This window comes from Mesitornis unicolor, unplaced genomic scaffold (genome assembly GCF_000695765.1).
Source record: "Mesitornis unicolor isolate BGI_N332 unplaced genomic scaffold, ASM69576v1 scaffold19767, whole genome shotgun sequence".
NCBI classification, from domain to species: Eukaryota; Metazoa; Chordata; class Aves; order Mesitornithiformes; family Mesitornithidae; genus Mesitornis; species Mesitornis unicolor.
The window spans coordinates 89,472-112,187 of NW_010196061.1; the positions used below are offsets into that span (position 1 = coordinate 89,472).

At 37.5% G+C, this 22,716-nt stretch overlaps 1 protein-coding gene across 1 annotated transcript in view; it reads right to left on the bottom strand.

The window, feature by feature from the left end:
- Positions 1 to 22,103, bottom strand: part of EPS8 (epidermal growth factor receptor pathway substrate 8) — a 53,398-nt gene extending 31,295 nt beyond the window's left edge. Inside the window, exons 1-10 of the mRNA XM_010188344.1 lie at positions 22,015 to 22,103; positions 20,850 to 20,923; positions 11,498 to 11,565; positions 9,356 to 9,517; positions 8,997 to 9,146; positions 6,681 to 6,763; positions 4,552 to 4,688; positions 3,482 to 3,555; positions 2,344 to 2,470; positions 1,895 to 1,983 (exon numbers count right to left, since the gene is read on the bottom strand). Coding sequence (XP_010186646.1) covers positions 1,895 to 1,983; positions 2,344 to 2,470; positions 3,482 to 3,555; positions 4,552 to 4,688; positions 6,681 to 6,763; positions 8,997 to 9,146; positions 9,356 to 9,517; positions 11,498 to 11,565; positions 20,850 to 20,923; positions 22,015 to 22,076 — 1,026 coding nt within the window. The 5' untranslated portion in view covers positions 22,077 to 22,103. The remainder of the gene's footprint in view (positions 1 to 1,894; positions 1,984 to 2,343; positions 2,471 to 3,481; positions 3,556 to 4,551; positions 4,689 to 6,680; positions 6,764 to 8,996; positions 9,147 to 9,355; positions 9,518 to 11,497; positions 11,566 to 20,849; positions 20,924 to 22,014) is intronic.
- Positions 22,104 to 22,716: the final 613 nt, after the last annotated feature.

Below are 22,716 nucleotides of genomic sequence, written 5' to 3' on the forward strand. Positions count from 1 at the left end.
GAGGATGTGTTTTTACTTTTAATAACTTCCTATACATTGTTCTCCAGTCATAACAACTTACTTTGGGCCCTTCTAAAGTTTTTTTGACACCTAGTAGGCATTTTCTAGGAGCTTCCAGTAGTGTTGTAAAACAGTTTCCATTCTACTGGCAAAGATTTTATTCTTCTAGTTACTCCTTGTTAAAAAAAAACAAACAACCTAGATTCTTCATTTCATACAGTTCTCCATATCTGACAAAGCACCAGGAAGTGAAATTTCAGGCTTTTGTGGCTCCTGCAATGATGCTGAAGTAAAGCACTCTTACAGCACAGCTCTTCAAGAGCAACATTAGAAACCAGGTCCTAGACGCTGCTGAGCGCCAAAACAAGAGCCGTTTCTTCTCCTGCACAGAAGATAAAGATTCAAAAGATGCACATGCCATTCTTGAGTGGAAAAACTAATTTAAATGCAGAACACAGTAAGAAGTAAGAATGAAAAAAAAATGAACATTACAAGCACTATTACTGAGAAGGATCAGCATGTTCGAAGACATCTGCCCTCTCCTTGCCACCAACAGCAATCTTTTAAGGTCAGATTCACAGCACTCAACATAGGGTTTTTAAAAAAAATACACGTTGTTAACATTTCTAAATATCTCCCACAGCCCTGCAATCAGAATTAATTTCCCAAGAGGAAAAAAAGGTGATTTGACTCAGTGAATGCAAGAACAATTTTCCCCATTGGCACAGCTTCTCCAGGAATTGGAAGAGACAGACAGTATCTGAAAGTAGATGTTTCGAAGGTGTCCCATTTGCTGCCTTCCTGTAACAGCACTTTCAGAAGCGGAGATGCTAGGGGAAGGCTCTTGAATTAGCACCTCTGCTTGCTGAGAACCTGTAAAGTGACAGCAATTTGTCGGATGGAGCATTCTGAGGCCAGTAACGTCCTGTGTAATGACGACAACAAGCACAGAGAGTCTGACAAGCATAGCTGAACAAAACTAAATTAAGGCCACAGCTGGTGATGATGGCAATCATGCAACAGGGTTATGATCCTTACAGACATTCCTAGAAATTCCTTTATGATCTAAACTCAAATTTTCCAAGTATAAGGCTTTAAAGAACCAGGAAAAAAAAAAACTGCTGAAAAAGAAATATGCTCATCTAGTCACTGTGTAAAGAACTTGAGGAGCAGCATGCCAAAGTTCACAGGCCAACCTAGGTCAGAGATGGCCAGCTCTGCTCTTGCCTCAGTTCAACCTTGGATGAAGAAGGAAAAGGTGAAAGTCCAAGACCAGTCAAGTATCAGCTAAGCTATCTTCCACTGTGTCAGCTGAGGACCAAATAAGATGACATTTCCAGGTATACCAGCATTGAAGAGGGTACTTGTGGGTTTGCTCCTTTTTAAAGAGCAGTGGAGACCAAGACAACACAGACTCAGGCTTACAATTCCCTGGATGACATGACCACCACTGCACAGCTGGCAGCAGTAGGGCATTTAAGACCCACAAGGTTTCTCTATATGGACAAGGCACCAGGAAAGGCAGAAAACTTGATTAATGCATTCCCAAAGACAAGATGACCTTCTGCAGCTCCCTCAGGGGCAACAACAATAAAGCATCCATGCCCTCTGGAATAGTAGGAGCCTCCAAGAAAACCCAACTTAAAAATAACTACAAAGCAAACCCATCATGCAACTGATTCATATTTCTCCCCTTAATCTTTCACCATAATTTTAGTTCTTCACTTCATCCTAGTGGAATAAGACATAGCAAAACCAATGCAGCAAAACGTGACACCCAAATATTTATAGTGATAGGGAAATAAAAGATCATGTTATAATTAACACCAGCTAACTCAGGAAAAAAATTGTTATTGCATGCCTCACACCACCATATCCATCAGCTGTCACTTACCAGAAGATTGAAGCCATGCTTGAATTTTTGGAAGCAGTCAACAAATTCATCTGGAGGTGGCGGTTTTGCACGGAGAGTAAGGACTCCCTCTGGTGAACAAAATGAGACTTTTAGATATCCGTTTATATGGTATATAACTTCTAGAAATATTACTGATAAAGTAAACACAAATACATAACAAATTTAGCAATTTACAGAATTCTGTAAATACAGAACCATGACAGTAAGCATATTCTGTGGTAACGTCTCTAATTAGTCACTCCCCACTGACTTCAAGCAAATTATTTTCATAGGTTTTCCTCTAAGAATATACTGCATAGGATTTTTTTTGTGCTCAAAGTGAAAGAAAATTACTACATTCATGCAAAGAACCAACACAAAATGACACATTTGCTATCCACTTCAATTATCTTTAGAGAAACAGAATTGTGTACAGTAAGAACTCCCACCTCCAGGTCCTTTCTTTTTACTTTTCTTAGTTTTCTTCCTCTTTGAAAGTTCAGCAAAAGCTTCAGCAGCCTTTTGAAGTTTGGTAACAAAATACTCAATGTCATCCAAAATATGGTTCAGAATTTGCTATGGGAGAAAAGAAAAGTAAGTTTCTCTACAGAACCTATAGCAGAAATACTCCAGAAATCACTCTCTCAGACCTGAACAGCTTTCTCAGAACAAAGTTTATAACAGAACATTCTATATTTACAGTCATTATGTTCTTAACTTTAAACAGCTGTAAACTATTTTCAAAATTAGTTTTTTAAAAACTTTCAGCCACTGGAAGTTTTAAAAATATGAGCAACAAGATTATTAAATTCAGATTGCAATTACACAATTTGTTCACACATTGAATTTTCTCTCACAGTACATAAAAAAACTAATTATTTGAATGGACACCATTTCCCTAAACACTATAAATTTGTACTAAAGCAGATTCTGAACCTGTTTGTTGAATGTCATAATGTAGTTTTGTAGAGAAGTGCTCTCTGAATAATTGTTTTCAAAGAGAAAGTAGAGGAGAATGTATGAGGCCTGGGGAAAACACATATACATCAATTCAGCAAGACTCAACACGCTTTCCTCAAGACCCTCTGATGTTGCTGAGGGCAAGAGTAGAGTAGAAAACTTGAAAGTTATAACTGACAAGTGGAGCAATATTTGATATTGCATACATCATAGGACCCGTCCAATATTGTTACATTTAAAGCAAGAAAAGTTTAGGTTATACGTATACATGGTCCATTTCGTTCAGAGATTATCATATGTTTATTTTCCAGATATTGCACATATCCAAGTCCCACAAAATTGATGGAATTTTTTATCCTTACACAGTTTGCTGAATTTGGTCTACCACATAAAGTTACTATTTCTAGCTCTTCACGGCAGAAGACTTTACATCAACATTCAGTCCCCTTCTTTTTTCTTAGAGCAAGAACTACCACCCATTCATTTATAGGTCTATGACACAAACATAGGCTGCCTGGAAAGCTTTCTTCCATAACGGAATTTCTCATGTGGAAAAAATCTTCCCACAAAGTAGAGCTGCAAAATTTCACAGACATGAAGTAATATCACTTGTATTTTTTCACTTACAACATCTCTGTCAATCCTAGCTGCTATCATCTCTGCTGTCTCTTCGTGATCATGGTATTGTCTATGTTTTTCAACTGCAGAAAAGAAAAGAAGAGAATAAGACATCCAGATGCGCACAATTAATAACCAACACTTCCTATACAGCTAGTGCATCAAGCCATACTACCATAAGGAAAAAACAGACAAAACTGTTTGTAACATTCACTTTGCAAGGACTCCACATAACCTAAAAATCTTGCACCCTAATGCCTGATCCTGCCAAGTCTTACCAAAAAAATCATAGGTTTATGCTTTCAGTCAGCTTAGCTGCATAAATGCAGTTAACCACAGAAGTGTGGTACCAGGGTCTAAATAAGAAATTAGCCCATTAGAAATTCTACAGCATTCCTCGGTTAAGGTTAAAAAATAAAACAAAACAAAACAAAGATACCAAACAAACCAACCAACCAAAAAAACCCCCCCCAAAAAAACCCCAAACAACTACTTAAGCCATACAGGCCATTATAAAGATAACTATAAAATAAATAAATAATGCTGATCTCCAGTCATCTTTTAATTCATGATTATATATTTTTAATTGCTGAAATATCTAGCCTATGGCTCACCTGATTACTGAAGAGAGCATTACTAAATTAGTAGCATTATGGCAGTACTGGTTACTATGAATGCTACTGTATTCACAAAAGCTCAAGTTAAAATTGGTAGCCTACACCTCCACTCAGCTAAACACAAGTAAAAGCAGCTCTGAACAGAAATTCAGAAGTTCAGAAAATGCGTAAGTGCAAGTTAATGACAAGTCAGATTATGACAGACAGGTCTGATTTCCCAGATCAGGCAATGGTGGCTTGGGGCATTTCAGACCAGACCGGGAGAATAATCCTGTTTGTTCTCAGCGAGGACAGACGGGTGACCTCGTACAGACATTTCTCTATCTGCATTCAATTACTGTAATCTTTATGAAAGCGGTCCTTCCACATTATTTTTTGTTATTACCAAGGATCATAAAAACCTACTGCCCAGAACAACTATCTGTCACCACACTGTGCGGTAGCAGCTCTCAGAATACTCACACTCCCCCTGCTCTGCAGCCCACGCAGACCATGCCGCCACACGGCTTCTGACGTCCACCTGGGTGATGGTTCCTGGTGGCACAGGGGCAGGCGCTCGTGGTGGCGGAGGAATGGCACTGTCAGCTTTGGATATCATTCTAGAGGAAGAGAAGAAAGCTCACAAGTGACACTTGAAGGAAAAATACCCTATTTCTAGTGCTTAATCAGAGAAGACAAGGAGGCTTCACAAGAACCTCTCCTATTGTCGAACATACTATGGACTTGCCAAGTAAGCAGTACTCAAGACCATGATGTGTAAATATGTTAAACACAGTAGAAAACCCAGTCCATGATTAGGTTAGCAAATAGTCATCTGGCCACTTGGGAAATTGCCAAGCAGTGCCACAGAAAATGATCTCCAGAAACCTGCCAGTTTACATCAGTAAATTCAGTGGCTTGGGTTTAGTAGGTGACATTTTTTACCACCATACGCAGTTTACTGGACTTCAGTTTTGTGTGAAAGTTTTCATTAGAAGTTACCTTTCACCCCTCACAAGTTGATTACAGGTTGCCAGCCACCTGTTTCTCAAAACCCTACCCACAAAACCAAATTTACTGGATGATCTTCCTTTTTATAACAGTGGTCTGTTCATCCTGGCTTGATATAAAAATGTATCAGTGTTCCCACCTGCAATTTTCCAGTTCTTAGTGTAGTTTTAAATACCATAAGGAAAGAGGTCTTTGAAGACATTGTACAGCTTATACCAAAAGAAAAAAATCTCAACAGCTCCTGTCATACAAACATACCATCCCTTCCCCACACTCCTATTTAAAAGCAAGATCTTCACCTTATATTAATCTCTTTATAATCCCATCTCATTCATGGCATTCAACTACAACACAAAATGTCAAGTGGTATTTGGTCTTTGGATACTGAATAAAAAACTAATGTTTTCTTCACTCCAGTCTCCCGGACACTCTTCTCTACACATTCCACACTTCCACTTGTCAATAACCTTCCAGCAATTCAATAATGCAATGACAGGAAGAAGGGTCTCTCCTCATGACCCAATGCCAGCATGTACATGATACGAGAGCGAGTAACCGGTGCTAAGCTGTAATGCACTCATGACCTCCTAGCCCTCGGAGACTGGTATCTTAGATTATTTTTCCCTCCAGATGTACTGACCTACATTCTTTTTCCAATTAAATCTTGTTAGTTTCCCAGCACATCCAATGTGTTTGAGTCCTTCTGGATTGCTTATACCTATTTGTTACAATCCCATGGACAATAAAGTCTACTTATTTAATTTTAAACCTGCAGACATGGTTCATTTTTTGTTTTGTTTTATAGGAGTGACTATTACTCTAGGAAAACTTTATGAGTTGTACATCAGAATTTAACTGGTAACCAAGACTATTATGAACTCATTCATATAATGGTGACATTTTTACTTAATGATTTTTGTCCAGCAGAGACTTTTCTATCTGGTCCATAAAACTATGTATTATTGAGAGATACTAACAGGATGAAGTTATGTACTAACTTTTCAACAGACTACCACATTTACCATTCAGTATCTAATACACTTGTGCCCTTGTTTCTTTGTCTCTGTTGGCTACCTCTCATTTCTGTATTCATCTTCTCTGAACCCAACAGACTCTTTTCACCCACATTTTCCAACTCACAGAGAGATTTTGCTACCAGAGAAACAAGGAGTCTTCAGCATCATTAAACAGGCAGGCAGGAGGATTATTCAACCTTTAGTTGCTATTTTATTTAACATCTTTAGTTCCCAAAACTTTTTATCAGAATCTTATTTACTTGAAGTTCTGGGGCATTTATGTTCTTAATTTAAATTCTGAACTACTTCACCCATAAGCAGAACTGAGATATGCAATGCTATTCTTTGGCAGATGATATTTGTATCTACTGTTCCAGTCACTAAGGTGGAATCAGGAAAGGTAAGTGATGCTATAAATTGAGAGACCATGGGATAATTATTGAAGCAAGGCCTCTACACACGGTTTTGGAAGTATATCATCAATTAGCAAAAAAGAGCAAAAGACAGCAGGCAGACTTGCAGAGCTTCTGAATGCTGTAGCACTACTTGGCCATCCTATATAATGCCAAGAAGTTAGATTTTTACCTCAGTGTTTCAAGCCTCTTCTTCTGCTTCCCACTTTTGCTGTCACTGATTGCACTTTCAATATCTTCGTGAATAAAGCTAGCCTAAAGAGACAGAAGCAGGAACCATCAGTCATCAGCTAGACTATCCAGATACATGAAAAAAATATCTCCTTGTACACTTTAAAAATCATCTTTAGATTCCAGAATCCCTTATCAAATCTCATTTATTTAAAAGTTCTGGGATAAATTATTTTACACATAAGCAGAATGAAAAAACACACTATGCTATTGTTTGGCAGTCATCATTTTTGTCACTGTTCCAATGTCAAGCATTATCATCAGACGAATATGTCATCTAGATACCAAATTTCTCTGAACAGCTGTAATTATCTCAAGTCAACCATTATTGCATAAGCTATTTTTCCCCCTCCGTGTACATATTTGTTTTCTCAAGCATGTGAGGGAAAAGACATACTATAAAAAAACCCTACTATATATAGGACTAGGAAAGTAACTCACAGTGATACAGATTTCTTTAAGAAATAACAGTAGCCTCCAGTTTCTCTTTGGTTTAATAGAAGATTAATTTTTCAGCACATATCTGTAGGTTCCTACCATTCCATAACTGGAGTCTGCTTCCATCAGTGGCCCACAAGTGAAATTTTGATGCATGTCTAAGGCATTATTTTAATACATCTTGTATTAAATAGGTCACGGCTTCTCACAGGATTTAGAATGCTCTGTTACATGTCTTCAGCTGACAAATTAATTTCCTACATAGGTTGTCAAAGCCCAAAAATCTGTCAGCTCATGCTGCAAGGTCCATGTCTTTCTTAGCCCCTTCATGATGTAGAAGTATGTAACTTTTTGAGAGGAATATATAACTTCTGCTGGGACCAGAAAACCATTGAATCTAGGATCAAAGAGGATTAAGGGGCTTCTCACGCTATAATGAATTGCATTTCAGAATATGGACAAAGGATACATTAAGGTTAAAGAATTACAAGAAAAAAAATAGGGGGATTTGAGGAACATAAACCCAGAAGAATTCCATTAATCATACTCCTGATATTTATTATTTAACAATTTTTTGTTTAGAAAAATATTGAATTCCTCAAATACTATTGATTTGCACTAATTTTTTTTTATTGCAGAGGCTCCTGAGGAAGACAGACCTAATCCTTTGAAACCAGCCAAGCCTCATGGATAAGGAACAAAACCTAGGGTACAGTCATAGACTCAAGCAATACCTCAGAAGAAAAAGTGGATCCTGGAGTTCCAAGCCATGCTTATGTGCCCTGCATTTTTATCTGTACACAGAGGAACAACTTCAAAAAGATGAAAGTCTGAAGAAAAGAGACCACCTCTACTCCTTGGGAAGCTGAGTCCTACCAGAACTCAACAAAGATCCCTGCATTACTTAACATAATGCAACTTGAACTTCTCACAGGACACCAATTTTCACTGAAACAGCAAATTTTGTGCAACTATTCACACAATTAACCAGTTATCTTCACATCGCTTTCACCATACCAATTTCAAAATGATTTCACAATATGATTTTTAATCTGTTGTTTTAAGACAATGATATGAACTACTATGAATTTTTAAAATCCTCATTAAATTATCAACTGGAATTTAAAGAAATTATAGATAGTAACTAACATAAATTAAAATTTCTATCCCTGGAAATAAAGAAGCATTACAGAATACATTTAAAAAGTTATTTATGCTTGAAGGATATTCTAGTCAGAGATGAACAATCTCTTTCCTTGTTTTGCCCCTTCTGCAAGTACTATTTTCCGTCATTATCTCTCCAGCACAGTAGAGATGCAGACAGATGGAAATGTAGAGAAGTACTTATTACTCAATGACAAAAAGAGCAGAAAAAGGGAAAAGACTAGTTAAGACTCTGGACTCAGATGAATTCTTTGCAGATTGCAAGACAAATTTGAGAAAAACTATTTTACACCACTTTCTTAAAAAGTGTGAATACATATCTTATATATATTCCAGAGCTTTACTCATTTGCAAATCTAAATGAACAGCTACAGAGCCTAAGAATCAATATTGACAGTAACAACATATTTGCACATGCACTAAAGATTCAGCTTTCGTACAGGACTACTCTCTTGTAAGACATACTACTCAACATTTACCAACATACTGTAAGTAGTGTTGATATCATAAATGCATACAACTTTAACCATATTTTTATGAATAAAAGAACACAATTCTTTTCTATGAATCAGCCTGTTTTTATTCACTGTACTTGCCATTTAATATATTTTCCCCCATTCAAATAAGTTATAGCATATCTCCACTATCACCTTACCTTAATCTCATCACACTGGAAAAGATGCAAATCGGGCTTGTTCTGGGTTGGTTCTTTACAAATTAATGCAAGAATTGAATTGTAATTGCATGCATTCATCACAGCTTGGCAATGCTGAATTGTGCTTAAAGGAAAATTCTCCAGTTCATTCTGCCGGAAGAGAAAAAAAAAAAACAACACACAAACAAAAAACACCACCTTACTATACAGTGTCCTGATCTCAGAAAAGCTGCATGAGTTAAAAAAGGAAAGTGATAATAAGCTAATTAAAATACCGAATCTCACATACATCATTTTTCTGCCTGTTCCCTTTTTTCCTCTCTCTCTCTGAAAATGAGACTGCCACTCACATATCTTACCTTTGATTCCAAGTCCACCAAACTGACAGCTTTGTCATCCACTTGCAGAATCATATCTTGAGTCCACACTTTGCCTTTGGCATCCAGCAATTTCAGCTTCCTTATTCCATCATCTACTGTAATCATGGCCTCTTTTCGGTCCAGAACAAAGGTGGTCAAGTGCTAGGGAATGGGACGTATATTAAAGAAAAAAAAAACAACAAAAAAAAACCAAAAAACAAACCACTAGTTTACGCTATTGCTCTGCAGTGTCAGTATTCAAATTGCCAGGAAATAGCAATACAAATTATTCATGAATAATAGTGCCTTTGTATATGACAGATCCCACCAGTAAGCCATTAGAAAGGTTGCTTTAGTCCACTATGTCATTTTAAGTCAACTGATTTTTGTAACTCACTATTTGTCATCCTCTGTCACTTCGTCACTACAGTAACTGGTTAGACTTGAAGGCATATTCTGACCTCTTTCAGGTATCAAAGCTAGAATTAAACCCTGAGGATTTAATTAGCTTTCTTGAGGAGTGAAAACCTGTCTCTCTTGGCAAGCTGAATCCAGAAACGTCAGCAGAAAGTTCCCAGAAACACCCTGCCAACATACCTCCACACCACCCTGACCTGGAGTGTCCTCATCTCTTCCAGAGCTGCCAGCTAGCATGCTGATGGTAACTATGATAGGCTTGCATCTGACTGGGATACCTTATGGACAGGCTAGTCACTTCTTTTATATGGACCACAGTAGAAATGTAATATACCATTTTTGATCACCATCAACTTGGAATGCTCTCCACATTCAATTAGTGGCCTAGAAACTAAACACTGCCTCACAGACACCACCTCAACTGGCTTCCTTGTCATTATGGTTTTGACAATTTCTCCTTCAACATGCCAACCATGCAAGACAACCATAAAATTATTTCATTTTATCCAGGCATAAATCCAGCTTCACATTCTTATTGAAGGCATGGTTACACTCATTCAAGCTGAACCAATTTTAATATATGCCTGCACATCTATCTTCTAAATAACTTTAAAAAAAATTAAGTATGTTTTTTTCTATTATAGGATAATAATATCTAGGGATGACAGCCAAGAGAGTAGATATAACCCACATACAATCAAAGTATTTAAAAGAAGTGAAAAAAACACTCTACTGGCTGCTCCCACAGGAATGCTTAGATTCCAAATACAACTACTAATTTTTATGCCAGTTCAGTACCAAAACCATTATGAAGAAACCAAAGAAAAATACAGACATACAATTAAAAGCAATACAAGTATTCATTTGCAAGCTGATCACAGAATAGAAGCACTTGAAATAAAGTCTTCTGCATTATGATCTCACAATTTACAGCTGATTCAAAACTCAGCAAAAAGGAGCTGAGAATCTATGGTATTTGCAAGACTTGGCTTAATCCATGACAGTGGTCTGAAGGCAGTGGGAGAAAGTTTGGGTCAAAGCAAGACTACACAGTGGGACATTGCATCCAAAAGTGCTTAAACAGGCTACATATGGGCAATTACGCTTTCTTTGCTGAATATTTTAAAAATATCTTCTCATGGATAAAATATGACAGCCACATACAGCAATTCTGCAAAGCAGCTTAAGATGGGAAATAACATACTTTGCACTTCACAATGGGAAAGAATCTGCAGACAGAATATATTTTTTTAAACCACTACATAGTAGACTAACTGGGGCTTTTAGGGGTTAATGCTCAGCTCTTTTTGAATATTCTGTCACCTCTGCTGATTATAACTGATCAAACCATTCATTTTAAATAAAATCCAGTATGTTTCACCAACAGCACTGTGTTTTTCTGCCCTGCCTCACCCTTGAAACAAGCCATGTTCAGAGACAGGGCAGCATAATACGTTGAATTGATATGCCATTGAGAAGTCCTGTCTGTCTGTCAAACTACACTCAACTTTGCTTACATTCTTTTTCTTCAGAATTTCAGCTCATTATGGCAAAGCTAAAGAATTTGAGACCTTTCAGTGCAATCTATTCTGAAGTGACCTCAGCCTGGCAGGATATTTTGGAAGATGTATATGCCTTCAAGCATATGTAGCCTCAAAAATCATGTAGGCAAAAATAACTTAATGTAACTGTAAGCTATAATTGGTATATTGCTCCTCATCTCACCTCTACGCGATACTGCGAAGTTTCGGATATGCTGCTGGCACTGTCTCGTGCATAATTCTTTCTTTGTTCTAAAGATGAGAGGAAAAGAAAGGATAATTATTCATTCCACTTCTTATCATGCTGTTTTGAATACTTCTCAGATATACTTAAGACTAGTTGTTCATATGAAAGCAGAAGACAAGCTGCTGATAATTTCTCTATTTTTACAGAACAAACCGTCACCCCCACGTAGTCCAGCACAAGGATCATACTTACGTCAACAATGTTAAGAGAGAGCCAGTGGGTGCAAACAAAAGCCAGTTATCTTGTCAGTGAGTCAAGACACCTGAGGGGAGCTGTGTTCTGACTGAAAACACTTCATTGGGATTATTAAAGTCACTGGCTTGTCTCTTTGGAAGCAATAAGTTAACCAGCATCAGGCTTACTGAATTCGTACGAACACACTTAAAAGCATAAGTATTTTCTGATATACATGTTAAATCTGCAAAACAACAAAGCCACACACAAAACAGACCTGAATCATCCTTTATTTCTTCCTGAAGTATTCAATCTGACGAATTACTGATGTAGAAATATGCATGGAAAAGGGTAAAAATACCCAAAAAACAAAACAGACAAACAACACACCAAATATCTCTAAACAGAAATATTTTTCAGCTGAAGAAAAAACAATGCTGCAAAATCAGAAACATCATTTGCCTTTTAGTCCATACAATAGATTAATATCAAACCAGGCAAGAAGGGAAAATGCAAAGTGAAGACATGACACACACACACACATAATGAATTCAGATGAATACTGAAGAAAACTTTTCAATGTCAGTGGAAAAAAAATTGAATGCAACATTTGGTAGGTTTTTCTCTTTCTCCGCCACAACCTCTTGAGCACCTGATCTGGAACAACAGGAGCTTAGCCTACGGAAGGAACTCACTAGATGACTTGGCCAAGAGAGGTCCAAGGAAACTCTGCAAGTATTCTCTCTCCAATATATTAAATAACTTTTCTGATCTTCAAGTAAAACAGGTGGTTTGACTTTGTTCAGAAGGAAAGTACCTGATGTACATACATTCAAAATCCATTAATTTCCTCATACTCTGAATACTTGGGGCGGGGAAGGGGGAATAAAAGTGCCTGATTCTGTTGACAGGAAAGGTAAGTTACTTTTTGTGAAATAAAAAAAATGCTGACTACTACCAAGCACATGATCTGTGACACACAGAGATCTGCAGCAAGGGAACCATAAAAGCCACACTGTAAAAGGCTCTTCTATGACCAGGGTTCCTTCAGACAGGAATTTCAGGTGCTGACAGATACAGAAGTGTCCTAATTTTCAGGTGTCCCTTGTAGAAGTATTTGTCACCTTTTATAATCATGCCCATTTATCTCTTCAGTTCTCACTGTCTTTCATGAAAGCCAATACAGTTTCTGAAATCCCTCACTAGCTTGAACCCCAACTTCCACGATGAGAAACAGTTCATGCAGAGACATCCTGCTACTGTACAGCAGCTACTCAGTTTGCTTTAGCAAAAGAAGCATGCAGTGCAATCAGCCAAATTCAAGAACTCCATGGATAATCAGAAATTTTAACTAGGTGTGTGAATATTTTAAAACAGATGTCTCAATTTAATTAGCCATTATTCTGAAGTTCCAAGGCAGAAGATCTACATTGATTCCAACTGTAAGTACTATTTCTGCTTTTGCAGCATGTAACTTAAAGTGGCTTTTTTTCGGTTTATTTTCTTTTTAACAAGAGACACACAGACACATGCACACCCCTACAAACCAATCAATACAGCAGTACTGTCTGATTTGCTACCTTTCTTTTTTTGTTTGGATGACGATCTGAAGAAGTAAAGTCCATCTGTTCCTAACAAAACAAGGGTATTAAAAAGCAGTATCTAATTTAACTCTACAGAATTATTTGCATCTCCAAGGGGATCATTTAACAGTTTTCTGTTATGGACTGTAAATGATAGTTAAATGCTGTCCACTAAGAAAGAACATATGCCTAAAACAGAAGTCACTTGTTTCAATTAACAATGTATCAAATATTCAGCTTTGATTGTTATATTTTTTTAGGTGAACAAAAGTATTATTTTTTAATGATCTCAAATTAAACCAGGATAAGTAATTTTACATCCACTTTAAGGTTAATAAATACATCCTGCAAACAATAACAGTTGGAGTTGTTTTAAATACACAAAGAAATCCTGGCATGTGTAGAGGCTCCAAAGGAATTAAAAAGCAGTGAGCAACTTTTTCAAAAGATTCCTTTCTCCACTTCACAGAAATTTTGTCCTGTGTTAAGACAGGATATCCAAAATCATCTGTAGCACTGATTAACATATCTTCTTCCACAGAACAGCACAACACTCACAATAGACAAGACGGCAAAGTTTTCAGCACACCAGGTCATGGTGAGAACAATAGTGTTTATATAAGAGATAGAGCTTTCTGAATGGTAATAAAAGCTCTACACTTGAGTGCCAAGGATAGCTCCTCAAATTCTGGATTATTAATTACAACACCATAGCAACAAAAACTTAAAAAAAATTTCCACATTAGCAAAAGTCAATCCACATTTGCATTAATAAACAGAAAGTATGGTCACCATAACAACTGACAGGCCATACTGAGTTCAGCAACAATTCCTATTTACCTGTCTATATCTTTAATGCAAGTAGACTGACTATTAGAACCTGCTGGAGATCCAAGTCATAATTTAGACTAGAATAGAAATAGAATAATACCAGTTGGAAGGGTCCTATGATCATCATCCAGTCCAACTGCCTGACCACTTCAGCAGTGACCAAAAGTTAAAGAATGTTATTAAGAGCATTGTCCAAATGCCTCTTAAACACTGTGTCAAGGTCTTCTTTATTTCTCACTCTGCCACCCCAGCAAGTAGGCTGGGGGTGCACAAGAGGTTGGGAGGGGACACAGCTGGGACAGCTGACCCCAACTGACCAAAAGGATATTCCATACCATATGATATCATGCTCAGCAATAAAGCTGGTGGGTTGTCTTTCCAAGGTAGCCCTTGCTCAGACTGTCTAGCCATTGGTCTGCTTGTGAGAGGTGGTAAGTGATAGTCTTTGTGTTACTCAGTTTTTTCTTTTTTTTTTCTCCTCCCTCCTCTTTCTTTCACTTATTAAGCTGTCTTTATCTTGATTAAACAGTTTTTTTCTTGTTTTCACTCTTCTGATTCTCTCCCCTATCATGCTGCAGGCAGGAGACAGCAACTGAGTAGGTCCATATTGCTGGCTGGAGTCAATCCCCAACACTGGAAAAAAAAAGTTTTGTATACTTCATTTCACTCCTAATCATCCTGATCAATCTCAAGTCTCTCATGGTTCTGTTCATGCATGAAGAAAGTTACTGAAGCTCAAGTGAAATCCTGCAACAGAGACTTCCAGATAGGATTTATAAAACTATGAAGGGATGAATAAAACTATCAAAACTGTTCCATTTTTTTCTACTTACTTTACTTACTGCAGCTATTATATCCAACATGGAAAATACAGTGTAGCCTTAACACTGCAGTTAGTTCAAACCCTACTGATATGCTGCACACATTTTACCCAAAATATTTTCCCTCTGATAAAGGAGAAAAATAATTTTAAAAATGTATCATGGCAGAAGACACTTAAGTTAAATTCTTAAATCACAATCTGTAGCAATTGCAACCGAGAGCAATTTAAGCAAAATAAAGTATTTCACAAGGCGATGGCAATAAACTTAAAAGCAGCACAGCATTCCACTCACAGGTCCCGAATGTACGATCTACAAGCTACTAAACCCTTCAAAGGAACACAAACATTGATCCTCAGAAGCTAATACTCTTCCTGTTCCCTGATATGGAGAGATGCTACTGCTATTCATGTCTTTGTGAACCTACTGAATTCATCAATTATCAGGAACAGACCAAGTTTCTGGTTTCAAAAAGCGTGAAAGAGTACTGATTTCATATAAATTTTCTAAGCAGCCAAGACACCAGAAAACAAAAAACAACTTCTTGACCAGAGACTTTTAGCCAAGCCAACAATACACCAGACAGTACATGATACAGACAAATAGGACTTCGCTCATTCTGTTCCTTGCCCTCCCTGCACTAGTATCTCTGTGCTCTCCCTGGTTATCTCTGTGAAGGATCATTTCATACTTAGGAAAGGTAACTATTCCACAGTTTCAGACAGAAACACTGGTGTGGCTCAAGGTCCTGACACTCTTAAACTTAAGAGATCACCCGTTTTCCAGCTGGAAAAGAGCGTGGCAATATGGCAAACTGGAAACCTGCTTAATAAACTCTACCATAGCCTGGCTCTGTGCCACTGTCCATAATACTGCACAAAGAACTGTATCACAGCAAGAGAAATCTAATTCTTTATCTAGGTAGGGAAAATTCTTACCAAAAGCAAAAGACCTCAGCATTGGTTTTAACAGATTACCTGAATCATGGGTGGTGCTGGTTACGGCTATGATACCATTAAGCACAACAGATTTTCAGTTCCTAAAAGTCTAAAACAGAAATGAGGAATCTTGATGCCTAGACTTTCATCGATGACTTACATATAATTGCATAGTTCATATGTAACAGATGCTATCTGTGCTATGGTTATGATAGCACAAATAAAAACAATGGTGGATCCCACCTTCCCCTTCCATAGCCAAATTAGAAAATGTCTGTACAGTGTACAAGAGACAAAGCTCTAAAATCTGATGGGTAATCCATGTGGAGATGGATTAAGAGCCTCCCTCTAAAGCTGTCCTAAGTATCCTGAAGTGACAGTGTAAATTATTGCCACACACCGTCAAGCAGAAAAGCCCAATACTTAGTTTACTACTGTATATTTGTGGTTTGCATTGGACTAAATGCTGACACCCCTTTAAGAATGTATTGCAGCAGCTTGAAAAACTCAATTTGAGACTGAGAGCAAAGAGCAGGAGACATGAGCTACGCATCTGGGTAGAAAGGTCAAAACTTGAGTTCACCACAAATCTTTAAGAGAGGAGCAAACAGTATCACCTTCAGAGATTTGTGCCACAAGCTTCTCCCTGATAGCCACACTGAAGTAGCTATCAGAGAAAGTGTATTGTTTAGAAGTCAATTGTCTGTTTAATTAGAGTATCAAATAACACAAGCATGTCACATGGATAGCTTCTTTTAATAGACTCCTTTACCTAGCCTATGATCTGCATGCAATTTCCTTGAATTTATTACACTACAGTTCTTGCTTTGAATGAGGTATTTGAACAATGCAAAAATACACATGCAATTTCACTTCTAGCACCTAATCATAGCCATGAGAGTATAAACAAAATGTATAAAACACCTAGTGTTTTACAATGCAGCGTGAAGACAATTTCAGTAGCATCTTTCAATTCTGTGCTGTATAATAATCTAACAATTTGGAGCAAGCCATGAGCTCGCTACTCCTGGGGAATGGGGCTGCTCCACACTGGGTCACTCACTGGCAAACCCCCAGCACAGCCCTGGCTATTGGCGTCAACTGACGTCGCACGCTTCCCCACAAGCAGAGCTGCAGAAAGCAGATGGAGAAGGCAATGCTAGAACAACAGATGACAGTACGAGCCAAAACCCATTTTAGATGGAAAAACTGGAAACCAAATAATGAAATATAACCCATATGAATGTGTAGAAGGCATCTTCCCTCCCAGTTCAGTGAGAGATTTATCATGCAAATAGAAAACAGATCATTTCGGGAAGGAAATGAGGGAAAACAAAGGAATTATTTGACACAGGAAAAAAAGTAGTTGCAAGGAAGTTTTTGCTATCAGATAACTACATCAGAGATAATGATGGCTCTGGTCTAGTTTTTAACTGAACTGTCTGTAACACCAAAAAAACTGTAGCCTCCTTTCCCAGTGGCACTGTGGTCGACCTTCTGCCTAATGACCAAAGGACTGAACAATCATGAATCACCTTAGCACTGGGATTAAACACAAACTTCATGTCATAAAATACATATGTATTTATATACATATATAGCCACATATTAATATCAATCATTACTATATTTTTCATCTTTACTGTGCTTGAAAGAAACTGAGTTCAAGATCACGTGGTTACTTAGCAGCCCAAATACCATGTTCACTTGTTGATGCTCATGGACAGGTGCTTTAGTACAAATGACATTCAAAAGTCTTCCAAGAAAAGGAAGCTTGTCATGGATGAAATTTGCTGCTAAGATAACATGGCCACATTTTATCAGAACAAAAAAAAATAGTGCATTTTACTTTAACAGTAAAATTACATACATATTTTCAAATATACTATAAGTGAATCTATTAAATACATGAGTGTTACGTATTTACATAAATAAAATATGTACATTTAATATATATGAAGATAATTTAAAATATAAAAAGAGAGCCACAAGACCTCCAAACTGCATTACAGCTTTCAGTTTCATGGATCTCAAGTAAAATAACTAAGTTAGCTATTAATTATAAATCAGTTATAAATAAAATATTTTACAATAGCATTTTTACAATAGCATTTTTACCACATTTTAACAATTCCAGTATCACTCAACTGCTTCTCACTCTCCTCAGGACAGCATGTACAAAAATCCCTAACATCAAAAAGGAAGAAAAGACACGTGTGGGATGCAGCAGAATGGTAACCTGGTTGCTAAAATTTAAAAAAAATATATCTATAATTGCCCTGAATTTGAGAAAGGTTTTGTTTTCTTTATTTTCTCCAGTTCATACATTTGGTGATACTGACAGCCTAGTTCTTTATGCATACAAAACAGAGCAGTAGCAGTAAAACGTGCAAACTCCTCTCTAAAACAAAGCTGTGCCAGTATATCTTTACTCAGAGCTCCAGGATAATTGTCTTCCACTTCATTCAGTTTCTGGCAACTGCAACTGGAGTTTTGTGATATAACTACCAGCAATGGAAGTAAAACAAGATCAACAATTCATTTTACAGGAGCAACAAATCAGCAGTTATATGCTAAGCATTTTCAATTGGTACCTGAATTCAAATAAGTATTTTAGAAATAAGAGACTGTTTACCATCATATACCTCAAATGTACTCACTTGTCCCTATCTTCTACTGACATATGACTATCCCATGACATGTTTGATATGAAAAAGCTCAGAGAGGTATTATTTTAAAAGCCCACAAAGATTAAAGGACAAGGTTAAGACACTGATACTACCAAACTGTTCAAAACATGTAATCCTGAAAAATCATTAGGCTGACATAAATTGAAAAATAAAAGCACAACACTCTCATAACATCTCTTAAAGAAATAATCTAAGTGTTTTTCACAATGTCTCTTGCTCATTTCCATTACCACCTCCTATTTCTGTCAATGTGTGCAATAACTTTGTCGAGTGAACCCATACAGGACGCAGAAATTACTGTTAAAAACTATCACTCTCTTCTACTGCCATCTTTGCTGATTTTCCTAGGTGTGGACCTTCACAATACTCCAGCACACTGTCTTCATCCACCTAACCACATTAGCTTTTTCACATCACTGCTCTTTTCCAAGGATACAAGGCTAAGAGACATCCCATCTCCTTCTTAGGCTTTTAGCCTCAGAATTTGAAGCAGTCTGAAAGCCAAAAAGGCAGCCAATAGAACAAAGTTCTTCTCATGCTCATGGCTGAGTAACTGAACCCAAGGCCTGTAGGACAACATCCTGGCCTGTATCAGAAGTAGTGTGGCCAGCAGGAGTAGGGAAGCAATCATGCCCCTTGTACTCAGCACTAGTGACACAGCACCTCAAATACTGTGTTCAGTTTTGGGCCCCTCACTCCAAGAATGACATTGAGTTGCTGGAGCACGTCCAGAGAAGAGCAACAAAGCTGGTGAAAGGCCTAGAGAACAAGTTTTATGAGGAGCAGCTGAGGGAACTGGGGTTGTTTAGTCTGGAGAAGAGGAGGCTGAGGGGAGACCTTATCACTCTCTACAACTACCTGAAAGAAGGTTGTAGTGAGTTAGGCTTGGGTCTCCTCTCACAAGTAACCAGTGACAGGACAAGAGGAAATGGCCTCAATTTGCACCAGGGTAGGGTTAGAATGAATATTAGGAAAACATTCTTTACTGAAACAGTGGCCAAACACTGGAACAGGCTGCCATGGAAATGTTGGAATCACCATACCTGGAGGTGCTCAAAAACATGTAGATGTGACACTTCAGGACATGGTTTAGCGGGCATGGGGATGTTGAGTTGATGGTTGGACTTAATGATCTTAGAGGTTTTTTCCAACCTTAATGACTCTCTGATTCCAAACGAAAAGTTAATGCTGTTCTAATGCCACAAAACATCCTGCCATCCCTCTCCTAATCGAGATCAGGCCCAGCCATCATCCCACCCAAAATAGGAGGGAGAAAAGACTGGTTACTACTAAGGACACTGCAGTTATTAGCCATTGCTCTTTGAGCTTTCCAGTTTATTAACCTGTAGAAGAGGCGACAGATGCAACACAGCTGAGGTGTGAGGTGTCCTGCACAGGACTGGGTTCTCACTGGAAACCTCATTCTTCCAGTCTCATTGGTTGTACTGACTTTCAGAAAAGCATTTAACAACAGGCAAAGATTTACACAGCAGAACATCTCCCAGCCCCATTGCTGCTTGTATTTCCATTACCAGCACAGCTATCAGCAGGATGTATTCACAGTGGAGGTGGACGACCAGGAAATGGTGTAATTTGGCTGGCAAGGAACATGACTACATTCTGCCTCCACAGCGATTTGGCCATGGGCTAGAGCATAGCATATACAGCCAAGACAAATACTAGCATTTATAGTTGGTAAAGGCAACAACATTTAAGCATTTGTAAGTAACATCACATTTGACAGTCACAAAGCCTGTTGAAAACAGCAGTCCAAATAGGACTCCAAATCCATTACTCCAAATCTAATTTCCATTAAATCCTTGTGTCAAACAAAAGGAATATTCTAAATTCCTTTTCTGCTAGCAGGGTATAAAGTTGAGGAGGCAAGGGGAGACACAGGTCATGAATCAAACCTATAGCACAGCTAGAACCCTGAATGCCTTCTCCCTGGTACATACCTTAGCTATGGGATCACTCTTAGTTTTGTGATAAATGCTTTATACATCACTGCCTTAAAGATTAGCAGGTGGGAGTTCTCCGCTTAGTAAGCCATAGAAACATTTTCTAGCTAGCCTAGTTAGTTTTAGTAGGAATAAAACCACTTTGTTCTCTAATTCTGTTGACACACACATCCATGTGTATGTACATACACTTCCAGATTTATATGCAGAAAGTATTTCCACCATGACATCACAATCAAGATTTAAACAACAATTTTAACATAAAAGTTTAGAAACTTTATGCCACCTTACCATAAAGAGCTTTTGCACTTGTTCTTGAATTCTGCTCCCTCTCTGCCTGGGTAAATGTTGGGGAACCATAGCCACTGGAAGAAAACATTTCAGGTTAACTTCCACAGATGTCTTTGCCACACAAACAGGCATTGAAAAAAAACCCTTATGCAGAACTACACATACCTAGGACACTACTATCAGAGGTAATGACATTGGATATTTGTTCAGCACCATGAATACAATAAAGTGTGTTTCACTTCAGCTGGAAGCCCTTCTGAGCTTTCTTTTGTTGCATTAATACAATATCATGCACAATGGGGGTGTGGTATACATATAGATACCACCATAATGTAAATAATCAGAATCACTTAATAGTAGTAGTAGTAATACTAATACTACTAATAATAATAACAACAACTATAGCAAAGACTTGATAGGAATTTTTTTTTCCTGCATACACAAGTGTTGTTTTTAACAATTCTAATTGTTTTTCATAAAAGCCTTAAAAGAGACTGTTATTGCCTACCACAAATGAAAAGGCAATCCAGCTTCCTTCTAGTGTAACAACAAGAATGAGTCATAGACAAGCTAACTTTAAAGAGACAACAATATGAGAAGCAGATGACAGCACAGATGCCCTGCTCCATACAGCAATACACGTTGTTTGGCATCAGATTAGGTCAATTCTCATTACTGCTGCGAATGAGCCTAGCACCACGCTTCTAATACAGGGAGCATCCTCTTATCTCAGGCGAGGTATCACTTTCAGGTTAACAGTTGCTCAGTTCTGTTTACTGGGAAAAGCTATTTTCTCACTGATGGCAAGGGCAGCTTCATCTTTTATGCATACAAATGCATTCACTCAGAGCTAACCTTAAACATCTCAGGCATACGAAGAATTCTCCAAATAATGTAATAAGTGTGCTATGGCTACAGCAATTTATTTTTCTGTTCCAGATGATTCCATTTGGTAATGCAGCTTTACAGTTACACTAATACAAAAATCAGTCAGATATCTGCCAGTTTGGTTACATGGTTTGGAAACAGCACATTCTTAGACAGAAACTGCCTTTGTATTATTCCAGTGGGATCTAATAATTATAGCTCTATCTGAAATAAAAGCATAAGAAGAAAATACACTATTTTTTATCTATAAAAAGGAAAATCAAAGGCATAACCTTACTTCATTTGAGGAAAATAACTTCCATATCCACCAGGAGGGGTGTTTGATATATGTCCATTCATTCTTATCGTCACTTACTGAGGGAAATGACCTGGGAAAAGAAACAACAGCATATGAATTGAAGTCTCTTAAAAGATGAAGGCTTAATAAAGATGTAATATAAACCTAATAAGAAAACTATGGTTGAAATGGGAAAGGAATGGTGATGTCTTAAAGACCCATTATGGAACTTCTCTCAATTGCAATTTGATAGTTACTGCTTCAAATAATTTATAATTTAATGAATAAAGCCATTATTATTGATACAATGGTCTTTAAGAATGGCTTTAGAAATAAAAAGCTAACAAAACAAAGAACATCTACTGCAGAAGTGAACAAGATGTTCCAAATGGCAACTTTAATAGTCAAGCCTGCTTGATTCTAAGCCTCAATTCATCTATTTCAAATGAAACTTTTGAAATTACCTTTTGATACATATTCTGTGAAACTTACCAGTTGAACTGTTAAAAAGATGCATTATCAAAACAAAATACAGTTGTTAGCAGAAAAGGAAATCTGGTTAGCTATTTTGCAACTGAAAAAAGCCTTTTTTTTTTAAGCAGCATTTAACATCCTGAAAGTTTGGCATGCCAAATGAAACCTCTCATTTAAGAGCAATACTCAAAAAGGTAGGATGAAACAGTTAGAAGAATGCTTTCTCCC